General features: G+C 33.3%; 2 protein-coding genes and 1 pseudogene across 3 annotated transcripts; 2 read left to right on the top strand and 1 right to left on the bottom strand.

The window, feature by feature from the left end:
- The first annotated feature begins 7652 nt into the window (after window positions 1-7652).
- On the top strand, window positions 7653-11135 carry LOC111292808 (uncharacterized). The gene is made up of 4 exons (XM_022885394.2): window positions 7653-8461; window positions 8708-9091; window positions 10270-10490; window positions 10740-11135. Exons 1-4 carry the CDS (start codon window positions 7693-7695, stop codon window positions 10992-10994), a joined length of 1629 nt encoding a protein of 542 aa, XP_022741129.2. The 5' UTR covers window positions 7653-7692; the 3' UTR covers window positions 10995-11135.
- A 304-nt stretch (window positions 11136-11439) lies between these two features.
- LOC111291680 (granule-bound starch synthase 2, chloroplastic/amyloplastic-like) lies at window positions 11440-17742 on the top strand. The gene is made up of 8 exons (XM_022883553.2): window positions 11440-12204; window positions 13228-13759; window positions 13881-13945; window positions 14266-14343; window positions 14446-14556; window positions 15018-15062; window positions 15762-15935; window positions 16522-17742. The coding sequence occupies exons 1-8, from the start codon at window positions 11911-11913 to the stop codon at window positions 17476-17478; spliced, it is 2256 nt and encodes a 751-aa protein (XP_022739288.2). The 5' UTR covers window positions 11440-11910; the 3' UTR covers window positions 17479-17742.
- A 136-nt stretch (window positions 17743-17878) lies between these two features.
- LOC111291681 (defective in cullin neddylation protein AAR3-like) lies at window positions 17879-21714 on the bottom strand (annotated as a pseudogene). The gene is made up of 9 exons (XR_016345849.1): window positions 21409-21714; window positions 20677-20809; window positions 20145-20196; window positions 19908-19983; window positions 19677-19759; window positions 19101-19197; window positions 18974-19019; window positions 18559-18647; window positions 17879-18464 (listed from the first exon to the last, which is right to left on the bottom strand). The product of XR_016345849.1 is annotated as a defective in cullin neddylation protein AAR3-like (transcript).
- Between the last annotated feature and the right edge of the window lies 1 nt (window position 21715).

Here is a 21715-nt window from a genome sequence, read left to right as displayed (position 1 = left end):
CCCCTAGTTTTAATCATAAAAAGTCACCCTCAATACAACATCAACTACACAGAAACAAACTCTCTTGGAGTAAAAAAGATTAAAAAACCTATGTTTTAAATAGGGTGAAAAATTCTTTCATGGCCACAATTGCAAAAATAAATAACTGAACTCTATCATGGTGAAAGGATTTTTAGAAAAGAAAAAGAGGGATGATGAGGAACCAGTTAACAATAGTCAAGATATCCATAATGAAATAGACCAAGGGGATGGTAATTTGGAAATCTCTGTTAATACTTTAATAAGTAGCACTGGGTGTAACATGCTAAAGATAAAAGGGAATGTGAAGGTGAAACCTTTAAATATACTTATAGACAATGAGAGTACTCATAATTTTGTGACTCTCAGATTGGCTAAGGATGGGGTGGAGTTGACATGTACTAATCCTTTAGCCATAAAAATGGCTAATGGTAAAAGGTCGTATAGTATAGTCAAATGTAAATAGCTTGAATGGATAATGCAAGGGCATAAATTTACTGATAATCTAAGAGTTTTGGCACTATAAGGTAGTGACATGGTTCTTTAAGTTGATTGGATGAGAAAAAATAGTCCTCTAATTTCAATGACATGTCAGTGAGTCTCAAAAAAGAAGGATAAAAAGTCACGTGGTCCCAATAAAACTACCCTAAAGCTTATTTTTGGAGATAAATTACAGAAGCTAACCTATAAGGATTCTGAGTGTTGAAAGAAAATGTTCATGATTAGTGGGGAATATGATGATGTGGAAACACCAACTATGGTTGAGTTAATAGTAACTTATTACAAGGACATATTCAAGGAGCCTAAAGGATTATCACCAGAGAGAGTACAAGATCATAGCATACCCTTGAAATCAGGCTCTCAACTTGTTAACCTAAAACCTTATAGATTCAACCATTATCTGAGATTGAAAAGCAAATAGCAAAAATGTTATCATTCTCTATCATACAAACTAGCAATAGCCCATTTGCTTCTCCATGTTTGTTAGTTTAAAAAAAGGATAGCACCTAAAAGATATGCATCGACTACAAACAATTAAATGCAGTAACAGCGAAAAATAAATTTCCTACACCTATAATGGAATACCTCTTAGATGAGCTGAAAAGAGACAATTACTTCTCAAAAATAAACTTCAGATCAGGATACTAACAAATAAGAGTGAAAGAAGATGACATTCATAAGACAACCTTTAAAACTCATCAGGGACATTACGAATTTAAGGTAATGCCATTTGGACTTACCAATGCTCTTGCAACCTTTCAGTCTCTCATGAATGATATATTTGCTCTTTATTTGAGAAAATTTATGCTATTATTTTTTTATGATATTCTTATTTATAATTTTAACTTGAGATAACATGTAGAATATTTAAACATTGTACTTGCAATATTAAGAAAGAACACACTATGTGCAAAAAGAAGCAAGTATTTCTTTGGTTAAAAAGAGTATTTGGGCACATCATATCAACTGAAGGGGTATCTATAGATCCTACTAAGATAAAAGCAATACAAAATTGGTCATAGCCTAAGAGCCTTAAGTCTTTAAGGGGATTTCTTGTATTGACTTGATATTATAATAAGTTCATAAAAAGCTATGGGGAAATCAACAAGCCACTGATAGATATGCTTAAAAAAAATAGGTTCAAGTGGATACCTGCAGTAGTATTTGCTTTCAATTGACTCATAGAGACCATGTGTTTTGCCCCTATCCTAGCATTTGGTTAATTTCAATGAACCTTTTATATTAAAAATTGATGCTAGCAACAATAAGATTGGGGCTGTTTTATCCTAAGATGGAAAGCTAATAGCTTACTTAAGCAAAGCTTTAGGTACTCGACAGAGAGACCTTTTTATTTATGAAAAGGAGTATCTAGCCATACTAATGGCAGTAACAAAATGGAGACACTACTTGGAAAAAAAACCATTCATTATCAAGACAGATCATGAAACCTTAAAACATTTGCTTAAACAAAAGTTGACCACCACCATTTCAGAGGACTAACCAAATTACTTGGTCATGATTACTATATACAACATAGAAAAGGCAAGATGAATATAACAACAGGTGCCCTATCCATACAATATGAAAAAGCATAAAGCTACAGCTTGCAATCTACTACATTTATACTAAAGTGGGTAAAAGAGCTTGAGTACAACAATAATGGTGATACAATGGCACATAAGCAAATTAAAGCTCATATCATCCATCCTTTTAATAATTCTCACTATTCATTCAGCAACGTAGTTTTGAAATTTAAAGAGAAAGTGTATGTAGGTAACAATGGATAGTTAAGAGAGAAAATTTTGCAAGCCTTATATGATTCACCTCAAAAGGGGCATTTAAGAATTCAAGCCACCTACTATAGACTTAAATTGAATTTTTATTGGCCTGAGATGAAGAAACAAGTTCATGAGTATTTTTAATAGTGTGATACCTATCAAAGAAACAAAGATGAGCATGTTCCTTATCCTAGTTTTCTACAGCTAATTATTTTACCATATCAAGCTTGGGATGTAATTAGCATGGAGTTTGTCATAAGGTTGCCCTTATTTAAAAAATTTAGCTGTATTATGGTGATAGTGAATAAATTCACTAAATATAGTCACTTTTTTCCTTTGTCCCATCTTTTTATAGCTATAAAAGTAGCTAGAATATATTTCAACCAAGTTCATAAACTACATGGGACTCCAAGAATTGTTATTTCTAACAGGGATCTAGTCTTCACTAATTTATTTTGGCAGGAGTTGATGAAATTATTGGGAACCACAGTTTATTTGAGTATAGCTTACCATCCATAATCTAATGGCTAAACCAAGAGGGTTAGTCAGTGTTTGGAGCAGTATTTATGGTATATGTGTTTTCTTAAGCCTAAAAGTTGGGTTCAATAGCTATCGTTAGTTGAATGGTGGTATAATACAAGCTATCATACTTTTTTTAGAATGTCTTCATTTCGGACTTTGTACGGTTATAAACCACTAGCCATAGCATAGGATGCAAGTAGTCAAGCAAAAATGGCAAATGCGAAGGAATAACTGAAAGATAAAGAATAAGTCAGTAGGTTGATGGTTGATCAGTTGAATTAAGCTCAATAAAGGATGAAATTGTATGATGATAGGAAAAGAAATGAAAGAGAGTTTCAGGTGAGAGATGAAGTGTATTTAAAACTCCAACCCTATAAACAAACCTTTTTGGTGCTTCGAAAAAGTTTAAAACTTTCATCCAGATATTATGGTCCATATCTCATATTAGCCAAAATTGGTTCATTTGCTTATAAATTACAGTTATCTCCTACTTCTAAGATTCATCCAGTGTTTCATGTCAATTTGTTAAAAAAAAAGTTAGGAAATAAGGTAGCTCCCAAGCTAGCTCCACTAGAAACTAATGAGGATAAGCAATCGCTTGTATTTCCTGCTACTGTGATTGATAAACGAATGGTTAAGAGGCACAACAAGGTTGTCACCCAACTCCTTGTGGTATGGTCCAATTTAGGACCTAATAATGTAATTTGGGAAAACTATACAGTATTGAAGTCATAGTTTTCAAATTTTGATCCTTGGGGACAAGAATGTGGTGAAGGAGAGGGTATTATGATGAGCTTGATGGAAAAAAACAAGAGCGGCATGAACAAGACTATGACAAAGAATGAGTTGGAATCATTGAGAGATAAGCTAAAAGCTCACAACAAAATGGGTGAATATGATAAGAAAGTTAGTAATGTCAATTATTAATATAGTGGGGTTAGTTATCAATCTATTAGCTTGGAATACTTTGTAACTTTGTATTTTTTACAAGTCCACAATAGCTGTATTTAAATAGTTTATAACTGTAATTGATTTTAAGGAATGAAAAAATATTTTCTCTTCTCAATCTCTCTCTATTCTTTTCTTAGTTTCCTCAATTCTCCTTTGTTTTTTCCTTAATCTCTTCAATTATCCTTTGTTCTCTTCTTAGTCTTTAAAACCTTAACCAAGTTGCAACTGAATCGTGACAATTATTATATCATTATTGGCAAACAACATCAACCCCAACAAATGATCATTTTTGTTGCTATGACTAGAAACTTGATTAATATTGTTTTTAAAAGAAAATTCTTTTTTTTTGGTCTAAGAAGCACCATTTATTGAATTAGAAATATTAAGAAATAGAGTTGCTCTAAACCAAAACATTAGAGTAACAATTAACACTCTCCATTTCATAGAGGCAGAATCAACAAAGGATAATACAGAGAATTAAATTAAGTCAAAGCATGGAAGATGAAAAAAAAAATTACAACATCACTCTAAAAACTTTATTTAGAAATATAATTAAAAAAAAAAACTTAACTGTAACAAGAAGATAACAAAAACAAAAAGAAATAATAACTAATTTAGTTTTTCTATAATTGATAACATAATAATAGTATTAGTAAATCAAAGGCTTAACTCAATTAATTCATATAATTAATTTTAAAAAATTACATCTAACAGATTTAAAATTCAGATTTCAACATATATAATTCCTTCCTTTATCATCTAAGTACCATTTTTTTTTTTTTTTTGTAAAATAACATAATAGTGTTCGTGGCCTAATAATAATAATAATAAAGAAATAGGGAAATAAAAACAAGATTCATGAAAAATCTTCCTCTTCAAGAACTTGAGTTTGAGTTGGTTGTTAGCATGTTACCATTAATAATCTTCCTCTTTTTTTTTTTTCACAATTCATCATACTTGGTGAAATTGAAGACATCTATCACTTCTTACCCAATTTGGTTCTTTCTGGATTGCCTGTATGAAGGAATATGTTTTAAAGGATAGAAACCTATGGCAAGTTTCTACAAATACTAGCAGTAGTTGGAACTACTTAAACTAAGAAGCATCACTCTGGAGTCTGGACTTTGTACAACAACAGTATGGATGTCCAGTCTACCTTCATTCTGAGATTAAATACAACATTGCTGCAACTTGAAATGCAGTCCTTGATAAGCAAGAGAAGGTGACCTGACACATATTAATATAGTTCAAACTTCAAATACCATGTTCCTAAATATGCTCTTATAGCTTGGATGGCAATCATTGATAGGCTGCCAACAAAAAAAGAATGAGATCCTGGTGCACAAGTGATAGTGCTTGCTCTTCGTGGAACTGGAAACTAGAGATCATCTATTTTTCTCGTGTTATTACTGAACAAGTTTGGGGTAAAATTCTTCAAATATACGGCATTCCTAGAGTTATTAGACGCTGGTCAATTGAGTCGGCCTGGGCTCAAAAACATCTAATCATTTATTAATAAAATATTATTAATATATAAATAATTTAATAATTATTTAATTATTTATTAATTTTATAAACATTAAATAATTTAAATTTTTTATTATATATAATTTTCAATTTAATATCTTTGATGGTCATTTTGTTTCTTAATGCAATTCATCTCACTGATATAATTGTTTTTAAATTCAAATACATATATCATTAATAATTTTAATATCACTGTTATGATAATTAATTTTATCTTCAAATACTTTCAATTTCATCATCTATCCAAATGAACACTTACATGAATTTGAACCGAAAGAAATAGCATAATGTATGAAAAAAACATAAAACAGTGGATGAGTTTGTCGATGGTAAACTATCAGGATGTGGCTTACAAATGCCATCAAATTTTTTCGTGATGTAATTCCATTTGGGGACTCAGTGAGAATATTTTCGAAATGTAATTCCAAAATTATCTTGTGGTAAGTTTATCATGTAAGCATGTAACAGGTCTTCCGTTGCTTTTGGTAAATAAAAAATTTTTCCATTAAAAAAGAAATTAAAAAAAGAATTATGAGTTTAGCTTAATTGGTTTATACATTCATAACGTTTCATAAATTTAAATTCAAATTTTAATATTTATATTTTTTTTATTTCCAAAATATGGTTTCATTTTAAGAAAAAATTGAAGTAAAAAAAGGAAGACAAAAATCAATGGCCTAATGTAACAGAAGAAAATAATACAAATTAAATTAAAAATTATAAGGTAAAATGAAAGTTAAGTTAACATTGAGAAAGAGTCTTCACTACTGACAGCTGAGAGTTGGATATTTGTGGGCTTTTGATTGCAAATCCTAATAAAAAAATGTGCATTTCCTAGAATTTCCAAACTTATTTAAAAAAAAAAAAAGGTTTTTTCAAACAATTGCATCATATCTTTTTGGCTTATGTGCATTGCAGTTCTAGAGTTTGATTAAACATGACTAAGATTTTTTATTAGTGTTTTTTAATTTTTTCTAGAAAAAAATGTGTCCAAGAAGCACCAATTAATTATTGTTACCAATTAGATGGGATGTCTAGACGTTGTAAAGATTATAGAAAACTCTTATCATTCATGAAATCATTGCCGATTCTTGGAGTGAAATCATTGCTGTTGTGCTGAACATCCGAAGATTTGATTGGTTTTTTATGAGCAGAGTCCATGGAGATCAGCAGAATATAAATGGTTTCCAGCATACTTGGATCAAGTGTATTATTGGGATGATCTTGATGCCATTGTTTCATTCGATATGGGAAAGCAGGTGTTTCAAACAATAACATTGCCACCAGAAATGGCCAGACATAATCATCAATCTCTTGGGTATGTATTGGATGATTCTCTAGCATTCATTACAGTTCATATGAATTCTGTCTTTGAACATTATTGGTTTGATGAAAGAAAAAAAATGGCACAAAAACATGGAGCAAGAAGCTGACAATTCAACCCAAAATATCAGTTATAAAGATTAAAGAACCATTCTTCATAATTTTGATTTCTGTCTTGTTTTTCCATCTCTACCAGTAATTGGATTGATCAGGATTCAAATCCTGTGAGCAACCCATCATCCTTACTTGTACTAATGGTAACGTAACCAGATTTTGCTCAATTGTTTGCTACATAGTTAACTGGTTAGGTAGATCCCTACCAGTGAGGTGTGTAAAACCCATTGACTTATTTAATGGTTATCCAATAGTGAGGTAAGAGCTGATGATTGAAGTCAATTCAAGATCCATGCCATATCAATCACCAACAGTTTTAGACCATTTCCGGGAAAAAGCATATTTGTTCATATGCCATGACAAGTTATGCTTTCTTTGTCTTTTTTTATCATTGTGGAAGGCAAATCTAATAATAAAATTAACTTTCCAATTTGAAAATTTCCTCAACAGCCTTCCTCGGTTGATTCAGTTGTTGCTAAATGGCAGCTTCACCCATGATCACTTTTGTCAACAGTGAAGACAGGTTAGGATAATAGAGGAATTTTAAGCAAAAATTTGGTGATATTGTCAGATTCATTAGACTATTGTCCTAATGGATAGGATCCAAGTTAGCAAAACAAGTTGGAAATTTTGATGCATTGAACTAAAAAGTTAGTAAAGATATCACAAAAGTATATTATATTATAACCCAGTTTGTCTCTCCTGAAAAGAAAGTGAAAATTCCTTCTATATTTCCCTACCCAATAATTACTCTTCTTTTATGGTGATTGGAGGAAATTTTTCCAATTTTGGCTCTTTCCATGTTGTTTCATTCATTTGTCAGTGAGTCAATCACCCTCCCCCTCCCCCCCACCCTCAACCAAATTTATTTATGAGGGAATTTAGTTAACTGCTAAAATCCCCCCCTCCCCCCCACAAGCCACTAGGAAACAGTAGGTCTTGAAAACTAACTCTGAGAATGGCTACCCTTGCTCGGTGTTGGCTGCTCATAGAATCCATTGTCATCCCTGATGGATATTATCTGAAGTGGTTTTATTTGAGCTTCTATATCCATCCTGTTTTTCTTGTTGCTTGCCAGATTTTTCTATGGCTCAAGTTGCTGAAAAGATGTATTTCAGCTGTATTCATTTATCCTTTTAGAATCATTTGCTTTTTGTGTTCATATCTTTATAAATTTTGTAGATATTGTATCATCTATACTTTCTCTTTTATTAGAGTATCTAACTTGCAAGTAGCTAAAGAGGTTGGTTCCAATTTAAAATTGGTAAAAAGAGTTGGTACCATGGAAACTGTAGATAATATTAGTCGAAATCAGCTTGTTAGCTCAAGTTTTTGTTCAAGCATGGCACCAATTCCAAGCAAAACTAAAGTGGTTGAACTTCAGAGGGATGAATTTCTTCCTGGAAGAGAGAATTCATATATGGAAGACTTGAGTTTTTGTCTTCACAAGGACTTGAGTGGGGAAGAGTCCTCATCTTCCTTTTGTGTCTCTTCTCCATCTATCGATGAAGCATATTTGAATGAATATTCACCATTGTTCAGTTCCTTCAGCTCACCATTCATGAAAGAATGTTCATTACCAGCTTGCAGCTCTGTCTCTCCAGTTTTGGAAGGGGAAGTAATAAACACAGCAAGAGATGAGGTTGAATCAGAAGAATTTTACAAGAAATATTCTGAAAGAATGGCGTGGTTTGATGTGCTAAACTATGACAGGACCTGTGGAATAAGTGGGTACTTTTTCCTATCTTTATCAGTCATGCCATATTACAGGAGGAAAAAGAAAAAAGCATTAAAATTATTGCAGAACTTGCATATATAGCTTAGGCCAGGTCATATTTATGCAAAAATGACATAGCAAAAACTATGGTGCATGATGAACAGAAAAAGCCCTTGAATCTTGAATTATTCTAGTAAAATACATCTTAATCAGAATCAGATGCACTTATTGCATTTCATGGTTGGTTATTTTTCAGGTGAAATCTTAAACAAGGAAGTGGGAATTCCAAGTTCACTGGAGAGCATCAAGGTGAAGGATTTCTCAATCCCCTACATATCACGGAGCAAATTGGATAAAAAGAAGCTCTTAAGAAGTTTAGAGAGTGATTTTGAGCTTGTTTATGTGGCTCAATCATGCTTAACCTGGGAGGCCCTGCATCATCAATACAGAAAGCTCAAGTTTCTCACCTTCTCTAACACGTTGTTTTCTGATAAAGTGGCAGGGGATTTCCAAAACTTTCAAGAATTACTAGAAAGATTTTTGGAAGAAGAAAGGTACCGTTATCATGGAAAGAGAGATTGGAATTATGTTCAAGCAAGGTGTGCTTCCAAGAGTCTACTTCAAGTTCCTAAATTGTCAGGTAAACTTTTTTAATTCTTCATTTCCCCTCTCAATCTTCACCACTGTTTCTAGTTTAAGGTTAGTAATTTAGTTATAAAATTAAACTGAGATTATCCATTTCTAACCAATTTTTTTGGCCAAGATTTCTAACCAATTAGAATGCATCTTTTTACATAGTAGTATACAAATTTGACAATTCATGTATCTTGTATTATATCTATTTTAAGTCAAATGCATGTAAAATATAAAAATTAATTTAATCATAATTTGTGTCGATATTCTAAATATAAAAATATTTTTTTTATTTTTGTCAAAAACATATATACAATTTTTATTAAAATTTTAAATTGTGTCATTTTTTTTATATATCATTTTCATTTTTGTCATTATATTATGACTAAAATTATCTAATGTAAGACTTTATTATAGTACGTCATATATCAGTTCTCTATTGACTAAGATCACAACAGATTGGGTGGTTCTAAACAGACTACAATTTTTTCTCTTTACATCTCTTTTTTTTTCAATTTTTCTTTAGATAAAATTATTTAATTCCCCTTCTCATTTTAATTTTAAAGCTTTTCAATATGCAGTTTCGGTAAATTATATAATTTACCAAATATACTTTTTTATAAATTTTATAATTTACCGAAAATATATATCCAAAAAGTTTTTTTAAAAGATTATATTTAGATCTGAAAAAATTGAAAAAAAAAAAAAAAAACTTATAAAAATTTTTAAACTTTCGGAAATGCAAATTAGAAAACTCTTAAAGTTTTCAAATTTGTAAATATGAAAACTTAAATGTAGAATAATTATTAAGAAAAAAAATAATTAAATAATTTTGTTTAAAAAATCGTTTTAAAAAGTGGGAAAATAAAAAATATATATGAATGGAATTATCCAAAAGATTATTTTCACTTTTTGAATTCGTAAAAAAGCCCCATCCTTGCCTAAATAACTTTGTCAATTTGTCAACTTGTAATAATGTATAGTAAATTCCAAGTTGAACACATTTCTAACTAAAAAAAGAAAGAATTTACTTACTGGTGTGGCCTTAAAAGTCCAAATCAATGGTACTGATCAAGCTCCCTTGTTAAATACGTAACAAGATTGATGTGTTATATTTAACAGCTTCACTGGATAGTTTTTCTCTTTATTTATTTAAAAATTTACCCTCAATTTGGTTTCCTACAGGGTTGTTGGAGGAAGAAACGGAAGGGGTTGAAGCTGAAACAGTGCATGCAAAAACAGTGTTGAAGTTCGTAGAGAAATGCATACAGGCTTTTGGAAAATTTGTATCCACTGACAGGAAAAAGCCTTGGTGGAAATTCAAAAGTTCATTATGGACTTATCCCCCAGTTGAGGATCCAACGGACTTAGAGCTGCTGGATGACCTCACAAGAAGACTCCAAAAGGTAAATATTTCAAAGTCTGACCAATTCTCATGGTACCTATCAAGCTGAAGGTTTTTTTTTTTTTTATTTAGTGGTAAGAGATTTTTGAGCTTTGACTAGAATATTATTATTCGAGTAGAATTCATAAAAAAATTACAAGTTATAATTCAACAACCAAGAAATTTCTTATAGTTGAAAACTGTGTAAAGCTTCCTGACAAGTTGATGTTTGAATAATCAATACCCTTTTTTTTTCTTTTTTTGGCTGCAGAAGGAACTATGGCTGAAAGATTTACAAGGGAAACAAAGGTGCTGGTTTAAAAAAACTATGAACCCAGTGGAAGAGTCCCAGAAAGAGGCAATATTGTTTACAATGATAGAAACAAAGCTGGTATCAAGGGTACTGCAAATGTCAATTCTATCCTCTTCTCAACTCAAATGGTGCCAGGAAAAGCTAAACAACATTGAATTCAAAAGAGGGAGGCTTTTCAGGACTGCTAGTGGCCCTCTATTCCCATCATCTTGATTTTCAGCTGAATGAAGAAAAAAATCCAATTTTAGGGGTTCTCATTTAAGCTTAAAATCTGCTCTACATATAAAAACAGAAGGCTAAGCTTTTGTGGATATGTTAATATGAATATATGTACATATGCAAACAACAAAACCAAAGATGGTGTCATGTAATAATGTCAGGTTTTTGTAAAACCAGTGCCTTTCACGGTCATATTTGCAGGTGGCTTTGGATGTAATCTAGCTGCAATTTGCTTCAGAATCTTTGTTCATTAAACTCCTCTAGCTTGATACTTTTCAAGTTAATTTTGGGGAAAAAAAAAGCAGATGGAGAAAACCAAGATCCTAAATCTACTTAATCTGTTGTAATAAGATAAAATTCTAATCTGTACTGCAGCTATCACTTAACCAAAAGCCATCCCCAAAAAGTATAAATAAATAAAAACTCTTATAAAGCCCAAGGCCCAACCCTTTTTTTATTTTTTGGCTATCCAACCAAGACAAGATCTCTAGTTACCAGTTTTGTTCCTAATGTGTCAGCCAATTTGAACCTCAAAAGCGCCGCAGACCTCTATGATTTCCCATTTTTCGAGATCCACGTTAAAAGCATCTCTCCACACTTATTTTCCTTATCTTTCCATGGTTTTCCCATCATTTTCTGTCGTAAGAAACTATACCTTTCTACTCTATAATTTGCCGTTCATCATTTTCTTCTGTTTCCTGTTCTCCAATCCCGATTTCCTCAATTGGGTTCTTATTCCCATTCTTTCAGTCAAAGCTTTTCCCCTTTTTGCTAAAGCAAGAAACTTTTTTCTTAATCTTTTGCTTTTGGATCATTCCCATTTCCCAAATTATCTTGTAATTGCTAAAAAGAAAAAACCTTTTCTTGATCTTTTTGGTTTAATTTGAGACATAGTTTCTAGCTCTGGGAAATGGCTTCCATTGGTGGTTCTTCACCTTTTCTCATTGAAAGACAAGGAGAAAGTAGACCTGTTTTCACTTTCTCAACTTTTAGGCCAAGAAATATTAAAAGTTTGGCTGTTTTGAAAGGTTCAACATGTGGGCTTTCTTTGTTCTATAATAAAGGGCAGCTTTGGAGGTTTAAGCCTGTCAGAGTAGCTGGTTCTGTCGATGGTGTAGGTGGCGCTGCTGAGGAGCATACACTTCAGGCTGCAATTGAGAAGAGCAAGAAGGTTCTTGCCATGCAAAGAGACCTATTTCGGCAGGTATTTTTTTTGTCATAGTTTTTGTTTTGGATCAGAATTTGGTTTTGGATTGTAATGGTTATAGTTTTCAGTGAAAATGTTTCTTTTGGAATATAAATTTATTGGATTGAAAATTTGTTTTTAATATATAATTGTTTTATTTTCTGGGTTTTGATTGTTTCTTTGTTACCTTATTGAATGTGAACTTTGTAAGTGTTATAGTTTGCAGCAAATAAAGATTAAGAAAAATGGGATAAGGAAATTGTGGCTATGAATCTTTCTGAAATTAGCAACTTTTAAATTCTATAACTAACTTGCAACGAAACTCCATTGAATCAATAAGCAAGAAATAGATGCTCAGTAATAGCCAGTAATCTTTGTAGCTTTCATGGAGTATATAAGAACATTCTTGCGTTTTTAGTTCCAGACTGTAACAGAGGAGAGTGGATCCCATTGGAATCACATTGCTGATGAAGTTCCTTTGTGGACTAGTTTCTTGCCATCTGAAATCTAATTTTCACTTTACACCTTTTAGGTTTGCAAAGTTACATTCATAAAGGGAATTGCACTCATATGTAGTCTCCGGAACATCTATTTTCTCAAACCAGTTATGTCATTGCAGAATAAGTATCTGTTTTTCCAGCGGTGAACTTCTTAGAATTACTAGTATGGAAGTGTTACGTTACTTGAATAGTTATTATTTTAGCAAGCATTTGGTATTTTTGTTACTTGGTGCCTATTGGGTATATTTTAGTTCAATGACAGGAATGAAGGTTCAGCGGTATTCTTATTTTAGTTACTAACTATGGATCTATTTCTTGGTTCACTCAGTATTTTGAACTCTGAACTTCATGTTGCTACCATGGTGGAAATTTTGGTAACTAAAACCTTTTAACACATACAATTATGTTAAAATTAACCTGCTTTATGAAAGAGGAAGTTTGTGATGTCCATTCTTTTATTAGTCAAATCTTATCTTTCAGGAGCTACAATTGCTTTATCTTGCTGTTTTCATTCATGGAGTTATTGATTTTCTGATGGCAGATTGCTGAAAGAAGGAAATTGGTTTCATCCATAAGAGGTAGCATTACTGACCAAAATGAAGATGAGGATTTTCATGAACGGAGGGATAACTATCTTCCCATTCTGGAGCTTGCTTCAAGGAGCTCTGACAGAATGGATGAAGGCAAAAATGGTAGCATTCTTTCAAGCAGTCATGTTAATTCAACTATGAAGGACATAACAGAGATCCTACCTTCAGATGTAATTAGAGAGGAACCTGAACTACATTTGCCTTCAGAAGAGGCTTCCTCTAATGTAGGTTCTACCAAACAGTTTAAAACCACTGATTCTAAAGCATTGAAATCTGATGTGCTTCCTTCTTATCTCTCAAGTTCCTTGGAGACTGCCCAACTTACAGCTGAAGAGAATGAAAATTTGACCAAAGCAGGCTTGGAAGAGGCTGGTGAGGTAGTTGATCCTGCAATTGAAGGTGAAAAACCCCCTCCACTAGCTGGTGCAAATGTCATGAATATTATATTAGTAGCTGCAGAATGTGCCCCATGGTCTAAAACAGGTAGTTTACCATTGATAGATAACCTGAGATGACAGCCTCTCTTTCTTTTCTTTTCTTGATAGACAGATGGCATATAACTTCTTTTGTATAAAACTTGGAGACTGATGTAGTCTTATTATAGGTGGGCTTGGAGATGTAGCCGGGTCTTTACCAAAGGCTTTGGCTAGACGTGGACACAGGGTTATGGTAATATTTTTTCTGCTTTTTATGTTAATTGAGTATCTTAGCATTGCTATATATAAATTATACTCTATTTTATGTCCAAGAGGCCTCATTAAATGAAACAAATCATTTTAAATCTTAGTCTTAGTTTAGTTGAACCTTTATATTTTTTATCTATTTTTTTGTCTAGTTGCTCCTGTGACCACTCTTTTACTCTGTAAGTTTATGAACAGTTTGAGTTTAGCACCCAACATTTGCTTTATTTTTAGTCCCAAAAATGACCCTACAGATGCCTGTGACACTTTAGATGGTTTCATTAGGAAATTCCTTTCTTTTTTGCTTAGGTTCTGGCACCTCGATATACTGATTATGCTGAACCTCAAGATACAGGAGTTCGAAAGAAGTATAAGGTGGATGGTCAGGTATGACAGAGCTATTGCATATTATTATAAGTTACTTAGCATTTGATTGTTAAACAAATAGGCTAATTCCACAGCATAATCTTGACGATACGTTATTTGCAGGATATGGAAGTATCATACTTCCAAGCATATATTGATGGTGTGGATTTTGTTTTCATGGATGCTCCTATGTTTCGCCATATGCAGAGTAATATATACGGAGGAAACCGACTGGTAGGATATGTTTTCTTGTGGTTTTGTTATGATTGGTTAATAATTCGGATGGTCATTATCATAATGAGGAGGTCTTAATTTAGTTTGATTTAAGAATACACGTGCTACGTTAACATGCCAAATCTATAACAAACCTGAGAGAAAAGGAAAAGAGAGTAATTTGTCCATCAATGGCTTAATTTTAATGTTAATCTAAGGGTGATTTTAACTCACTATAAATTTTCTAAAAATCTTGTAATTTCTTTGTGTGATTGAGTGGTTGCAGTGCTACAAGCATGTAATGGTTGCTGCACATTAGTTTGAAACAGTATGTTTGCAATATGTATATGTTTGCAATCTGTATTTTGTATTAAAACAGAAGTAACCTTTCCAATTAGGAGATGCAATAAACTCGATAGATTTTCTTGGATTACCATAGTTAGCATTTTGAATGTTACATTGCCTTTGGTCTTCTGGTGCAGGATATTTTGAAGCGCATGGTATTGTTTTGCAAGGCAGCTGTTCAGGTACAATTTCTAAATTGCCTTAAAATATGTAGAAATTGACTTATGCATTTTCAGTTTGGTAATTTCTGTAATTCCTACTTCATGTCATTAGACATATCTGCCAGTCATTTCCTGTAACCTGATAGGATATACATATGATTGGGAAAATTGATAGATCAAAGCTGATGGTTGATTGGAAAAGTAATTTAATGTTACAGCATTACATACTCAATGTGGAAGTTTAAATAAAATGATTAATTACAAGGTGGGTCTTTTTGATTGTGTCAGGTTTTAACTAGCCTCTAGATTCTTCTCATTAAGGTAAACCGTGGTGAATGTAATGTGGAGTTCATCTATTGATCTTGACATCGGCATTTTCTAGAAACAATTGCCAAAATATATAGGTTTGCTTTACACCAGAATTATTCATAAGTCTCATTTCTATGGCCCAAATGGCTGGTCTCTTATTGCTTTATTTCATATGTTAAGAGTTGTTTGTAAGGCTCTAGTGATAGAAACATATAGTAGATGGATATTCCTTGGAAAACAAAATGACGCTTCTTACTTCCTATGCTAAAATGGTCTTAATTATATTATTCTTGGTAAACCTTAAAAGTCTTCTTGAGGCCATTTTCTTCTTTTCTAGCATACCTTCATTTTTGGTTGAATATAATTGATTATATTATTAGCGTCATAAAATGAAGAATTTGGTTTTTTCAGGTTCCTTGGCATGTTCCATGTGGGGGCGTCTGCTATGGAGATGGAAATCTGGTTTTCATTGCTAATGATTGGCATACTGCCTTGTTGCCAGTGTACTTAAAAGCTTATTATCGAGACAATGGTTTGATGTCCTTCACTAGATCCATTCTCGTTATCCATAATATTGCTCACCAGGTTTGTCTTCCGCCATGATAATTCACTTGATGTGATCTTTTATAGTGAAAAAGGAATCAGGTCATTGATATTTTTGCTCTGTACTTAATTGAAACAGATAACTCATGTCCAAGTGTATTTACATTTCATCTCAATTCTTTGTTTTGTTTTTGCACACAGATAGAATTTTATGTAAAATCAATTTGTTATTTTTTATTGCCTACTTAAACAAAAGAGAATGCATAGAACTTTCCCCAAATCATGAATTACTGTAAATGCCTTATCCACAATTCTCTCTTGAAATTTAGTTTATATCAATGATAACCATGGACAAATATAATGTATTTGCCGGTTTGTTGCATCTCAGTGCATGATTTAATCTCCCAAAAAAGAGAGATTGGAGAATGAGAATCCACAAATATTTGCTTAGGTAAAACATAATTTAGTTTTTCTGTTCTTAAAATGTCCAAGTCAACAATGTAATTCTGCTTTAAACTTTCGGACATCACTTGGAAAAGAAATTTTGGATGCTATTATCTGAACTGCTTTCAGAGATTAATTATTTGAATTTCTCCATAGCCTATTCTAACTGATAAATTTTTTTCAGGGTCGGGGGCCTGTGGAGGATTTCTACTATGTGGATGTAGCAGAACACTACATGGACCTTTTCAAGTTATATGACCCCGTTGGAGGTGAGCACTTCAATATCTTTGCAGCAGGACTAAAGGCCGCTGACAGAGTGGTCACTGTTAGCCATGGATATGCTTGGGAGCTTAAAACTTCAGAAGGTGGTTGGGGATTGCATGGGATTATAAATGAAAGTGACTGGAAATTGCGGGGAATAGTGAATGGAATTGATACGAAGGACTGGAATCCACAGTATGATGTTCACCTCGAATCAGATGGTTATATTAACTATTCCCTAGAAACACTAAAAACCGGCAAGGCTCAGTGCAAGGCAGCCTTGCAAAAGGAGCTTGGGCTGCCCGTTCGTGAAGATGTCCCGCTGGTTGGTTTTATTGGGAGACTGGATCAGCAAAAAGGTGTTGATCTAATTGCTGAGGCAATTCCCTGGATGATGGGCCAGGATGTGCAATTAGTCATGTTAGGCACTGGCAGGTCTGACCTAGAACAGATGCTTAGGCAGTTTGAAAACCAACATCATGACAAAGTCAGGGGATGGGTTGGGTTTTCTGTAAAGACAGCTCATCGTATAACGGCCGGGGCTGATATTTTACTCATGCCATCAAGATTTGAACCATGTGGACTGAACCAACTGTATGCCATGAGCTATGGAACAATTCCAGTTGTCCATGCTGTTGGTGGATTGAGGGAAACTGTGCAGCCTTTCAATCCATATGAAGAGTCAGGGCTTGGTTGGACATTTGACAGTGCTGATGCAAATAAGTTGATACATGCATTAGGGAACTGCTTATTGACTTATCGCCAGTATAAAGAGAGTTGGGAAGGACTCCAAAGACGGGGCATGATGCAAGACCTCAGCTGGGACAATGCTGCTCAGAAGTATGAGGAGGTCCTTGTTGCTGCCAAATACCAATGGTGAGCTGTTTGTTCTCAATGAGCTGTCCATGATTTTGACCTTCTATCACTAGTTGAGTTGGTCGACTTTGCGGAAATCCTGTTTTGAAGTAATTGCAGCCCCTGGTGGCTGTGACTTGGAGGAAAACAAAGCACCAAGCCTTTGATTATTTTCTTCAACACATTGCCAAATGCCATTGCGGGCCCCAAGCAAACACTCTTTGGTTTGCCTGAACATTGTGTTGCAATGGAAGAGATAAATAACAAATACATATTTCCAACCTTTCAATTCTACTTTCCATCGACTTCCTCTTCATTTTAATTTCTTTTTTCTTTTACCTGTTTTAACATAGCAGAACAAATGGGACATCCGTGCATTCTTTGGCAACAATCTCAACATTGAAAAGAAAAAGAAACTGAAGGGATAAAGCAAATCTCATATTCTTTTATTAATTTCTGGATTGCAACAGAACAGGAATATGACATGCATCAACAAACCAATGACAACACTCCACATATGTCCAAAGAGAAAATTAGAAAATTAACCCACAAAATCATCAGAAAATGTAGGCACACTGTTATATAATGCCCCAAGCCAACATATGAATATATATCTAAATCATAGACTTGCAAAGGATATATTTTTCTATAATCGTAACTCCGGTGGGAGCTCTATGTATGGGAAATTCTTCTTTCCCGATCAAACTGCAAAATACGAGCAACTTGATAAGAGCCCTGCAAAACCCTTAGACAGGCAACCTTCAACTGCACATGGAGACTTGGAAGAACCCATTGGACTACTGTGTCTAACAATTTCCATGCAGTCATCAGATGAATTATGGGTAGGATTATCTTCCCTATTAACTGATCTGTGCCCAATCAACCTACTTCTCTTAGAATTCAATGTGCAATCCAGGTCTAGAGAGTTTGAGAAGAATGATTCTGAGTGCTGCTTTTTGCCGTCATGACATAGAGGCAACTTCCTCTTCAATCCGGGAAATAGTCTTAATCCTGCCACATGATATTGTTATAATAGCATCATCTATTTCAGTCCATATAAGTAGGAAACTTATCTAAAGGTGAAGGTGAAAACTAATATACATACCAGGCAAAGCGTCCTCATATGCACACAACTGGGACTCTGGATCACCACAGCTACAGAAAACAATTGTATCGTTATTGGACCCCGAAATTCTGCAATGGGAAGAAATAAGGGAAAACAGAGGGGTCTAAGACATCTATGCATAGTGTGAATAAACTAACATTATTCTTATTAAAACATTCGGGAAGATCAGGATCATGAACAAATGAATAACACAAGGCACGATTATGGTCAATACATATAAGAGTTGTTCAGCAAATACAGAAAGGAAAAGATAATAAGTAGAAGGATGATATGACAAAAGACTAAAAAGATTCCAATAAGAATTTCATATTGTAGCCTAAAGTAAAATTAATCAAGAAATAGCCACAAAAAATTTTCCAGATCATGTAAAGTGATGAAGATAGAGAAACCAAACCTGTACATATGCTCAACAAAGTCATCAATCAGAACAGGCCAAGCACCTGCAAAATAACCACACAACTAAGATTCACATGACAGAAATACATGAGAGTCCATAGGACAGATTTAGGGAAACTTAATACCTTCAGGATCATATCCTTCCAGATTTTCATGTACACACCTACTAAAAGCTAAAACTTGCTGCCAAGTGTCCTCGGAAATATTGTGTCGTTGATTTTTCTAAAAGGAAATAAAAAACATTAGTTGCCTTAATCAGGAGAATTACAGTAGGTCATTAGCAGGTGCCCTTTCAACTTGAACTAATAGTGCAGTAACAGAACACATGTACAGCCCAACAGATGACCATCATCCATATTCACATACTTGGCATGCAGAGGATTTTCAAAGGTGCATATAAGGCAACTAAACTAAAAAATTAAGGACAATTCTTGCCCACTAACAATTGAAACTGGAGCAGCAGACAAGTGACTCCCTTTATGATAAAATGAAGCACTGGATAATAGATAATATCTGCTACCTATTACGGTAATAATAGTCATTTAGCATGTACCTGGTAACAACCAATATCACAATTCTAATGAAAGTTTGATGCAAAATCAAAGTGGTCTTAGATGCTAGAACACAAACAAGAGTTTCACACGATGCCTCTGAGATGAACATAAAGTGTTAGCAGCTTCGTATTATTCACACACTCATACCTCAACAAATTCGCACCATTGGTTAAGCAATCGAAACCTGCCAGCTAAGACTAATCTCCATGCAGCACCTGCCCTGCTTACAGCTATCAATCATGCGAAAAAAAGAAAGAGATTTAAACACAAGACCAAAGAAATTCCTCGTAATTTATAGCTTAGTTATCTTCAATATATATTCCAAGGATAAATCAGTAAAAGCATTTGCATTTAGCTAAAAAGTATGAGATAACTTACTAATATTCTTTTGACCATTTTCTCGGCATATGAAGAAAACAAAATCATAGAAACATGAGAATTCAGAATAATCCACCTACAAGAAACATCAACAAATAAAATGTCAGTATGGGAATCATGTTATCACAACATAAAATCCACGTACCAAAAATGAAGAATGTATTGATACTCCCTACTAAAGTCTAAATTATAGTTAAAGTCTGCCCCTCAAAGAACTTCAGCAAAGAGGAATCTCACCATCAAGTCTAGTTGTAACATGAGCTTGAGAAGTTCATCAAAGATTGCAGTCCTGTCAAAGGAACATAAAAATATTGAATAAATGCAACAATCACTAGTTTGCAACTGAATTATGAAACCAAATAACAATTAAAAAAAAGACTAGCTACAGAATCTTTTTCTGCCATTCACCTCCCTTTGAGAATGTAATCAGCCATAATATATTTTTCACTCAAACATTAGATTAAATTTTTCACCGGTTTACACATAATCATAAATGATATAGCAGTAGCCTACACACATGTAGAATGTATAACATGGTCTAGGAGGACAATTGGAACTCAAGCAATTTAACTCAGGATCAAGCTGGAGACTTCAAAATTCAACCATAAAACAGGATTGGCAGATTCCAAAAGTTGCAGCTAATTCAAATCTATTAGACAAGTACTGTCAAGAATGATAAACTTCTATATGAAACCAATTCACTTATATTCCTAGGGCCAAATCAAACTTAATAAACATTTATGTACAGATTATTGATTATGTGTATTACCTTGTGTGCATCCTTAATTCCACTATCTTTAAGAGCTGATTCAATGCGTCCCTCGAGAACTTAGCTCTTTGTGATTCATCATCTTGTCGGTAGCCTTCTTCACCACAACCATATGCTTTTCCTGTTCTAAGTTCTGCAAGACAGTTCAAAAGTTAACTAAATGACAGCAACAACCCTTGTCGACCTCGAACCCTCCCCAAAAAATCACCCAACGGATAAATTTAAAAAATAATAATAATAACATCCCAATCGCAGCACAAAAATCCAGAAAAGTTGAACCGCTAAAAATTCAAGCATATCAGAGAAAAAAAAAAACAAAATTTTGAATATTTTATTTTTAACCAATTCTTCAACCAAATCAAATTATATTAGCCATATTTTCTTCTTTTTTATTAACTTTTTTTAGGTGCCCAATTACATTATTTTTTTTTCCATTTCGGCCAAAAAATTTACATTAATTTCTTTTCCATAATTAAATTTCAATTCAACTAAAATGTGAACTAAAAAAAAAATTTCAACTCTCTTCCCCCACAATTATTAAACAACAAAGCAAACCCAAAAACCCTAATCCAATTTCCAATATTTTTAACCCAAAAATTAACCTAAAATGTAAAGTGTTTCAAACTCTCCTTTGGTAAATCAACCCAAAACGTTTAAATTTTTTTTTTTAATGGAAGGAATAAAGAAGTAAAATCTCAAGCACAAACAAAGAAACGTGAAAAAAAAAATTACCACTGAATTGGCTGTAAATCTCGAAGATATCAAACCGATTCGGACCCCAAGAGTCCATCGGATTCTCAAACGTTTTTGGAGCTCCGGCGAGTCGGGTTTTCTTTTGTTATTTTCTGGTGAGTTTCAAAGAGAACCCCACAAATTAAAAAAAAAAAAATGGAATCTTCACTTTTCCGGCGTCGTTTTAAAGTTACAGTATCCTCTCTTTCTCTATGTTTTACCAAAATCAGATTTTTTTAATTAGTTTTTCCTTTAGATTTTGTTTTTCAGAGAAAGAGAAAGAAAGGTAAGGAAAACGGAAACACTG

Source organism: Durio zibethinus, chromosome 10, assembly GCF_047325235.1.
Source record: "Durio zibethinus cultivar Kanyao isolate XHJ-2024 chromosome 10, ASM4732523v1, whole genome shotgun sequence".
In the NCBI taxonomy this organism is placed as follows: Eukaryota; Viridiplantae; Streptophyta; class Magnoliopsida; order Malvales; family Malvaceae; genus Durio; species Durio zibethinus.
This window is presented reverse-complemented; position numbering and strand designations above follow the sequence as displayed.

Bases quoted from the DNA above. Each gene is read 5' to 3' on its own strand.
- LOC111291680 (XM_022883553.2), top strand. From the start codon at position 11,911: ATGGCTTCCATTGGTGGTTCTTCACCTTTTCTCATTGAAAGACAAGGA. The intron at 13,760-13,880 runs GTAGTTTACCAT...GTCTTATTATAG, and splicing joins TGCCCCATGGTCTAAAACAG to GTGGGCTTGGAGATGTAGCC. The intron at 13,946-14,265 runs GTAATATTTTTT...TTTTTTGCTTAG, and splicing joins GACGTGGACACAGGGTTATG to GTTCTGGCACCTCGATATAC.
- LOC111292808 (XM_022885394.2), top strand. From the start codon at position 7,693: ATGGCTACCCTTGCTCGGTGTTGGCTGCTCATAGAATCCATTGTCATC. The intron at 8,462-8,707 runs GTGGGTACTTTT...GTTATTTTTCAG, and splicing joins TGACAGGACCTGTGGAATAA to GTGAAATCTTAAACAAGGAA. The intron at 10,491-10,739 runs GTAAATATTTCA...TTTTGGCTGCAG, and splicing joins TCACAAGAAGACTCCAAAAG to AAGGAACTATGGCTGAAAGA.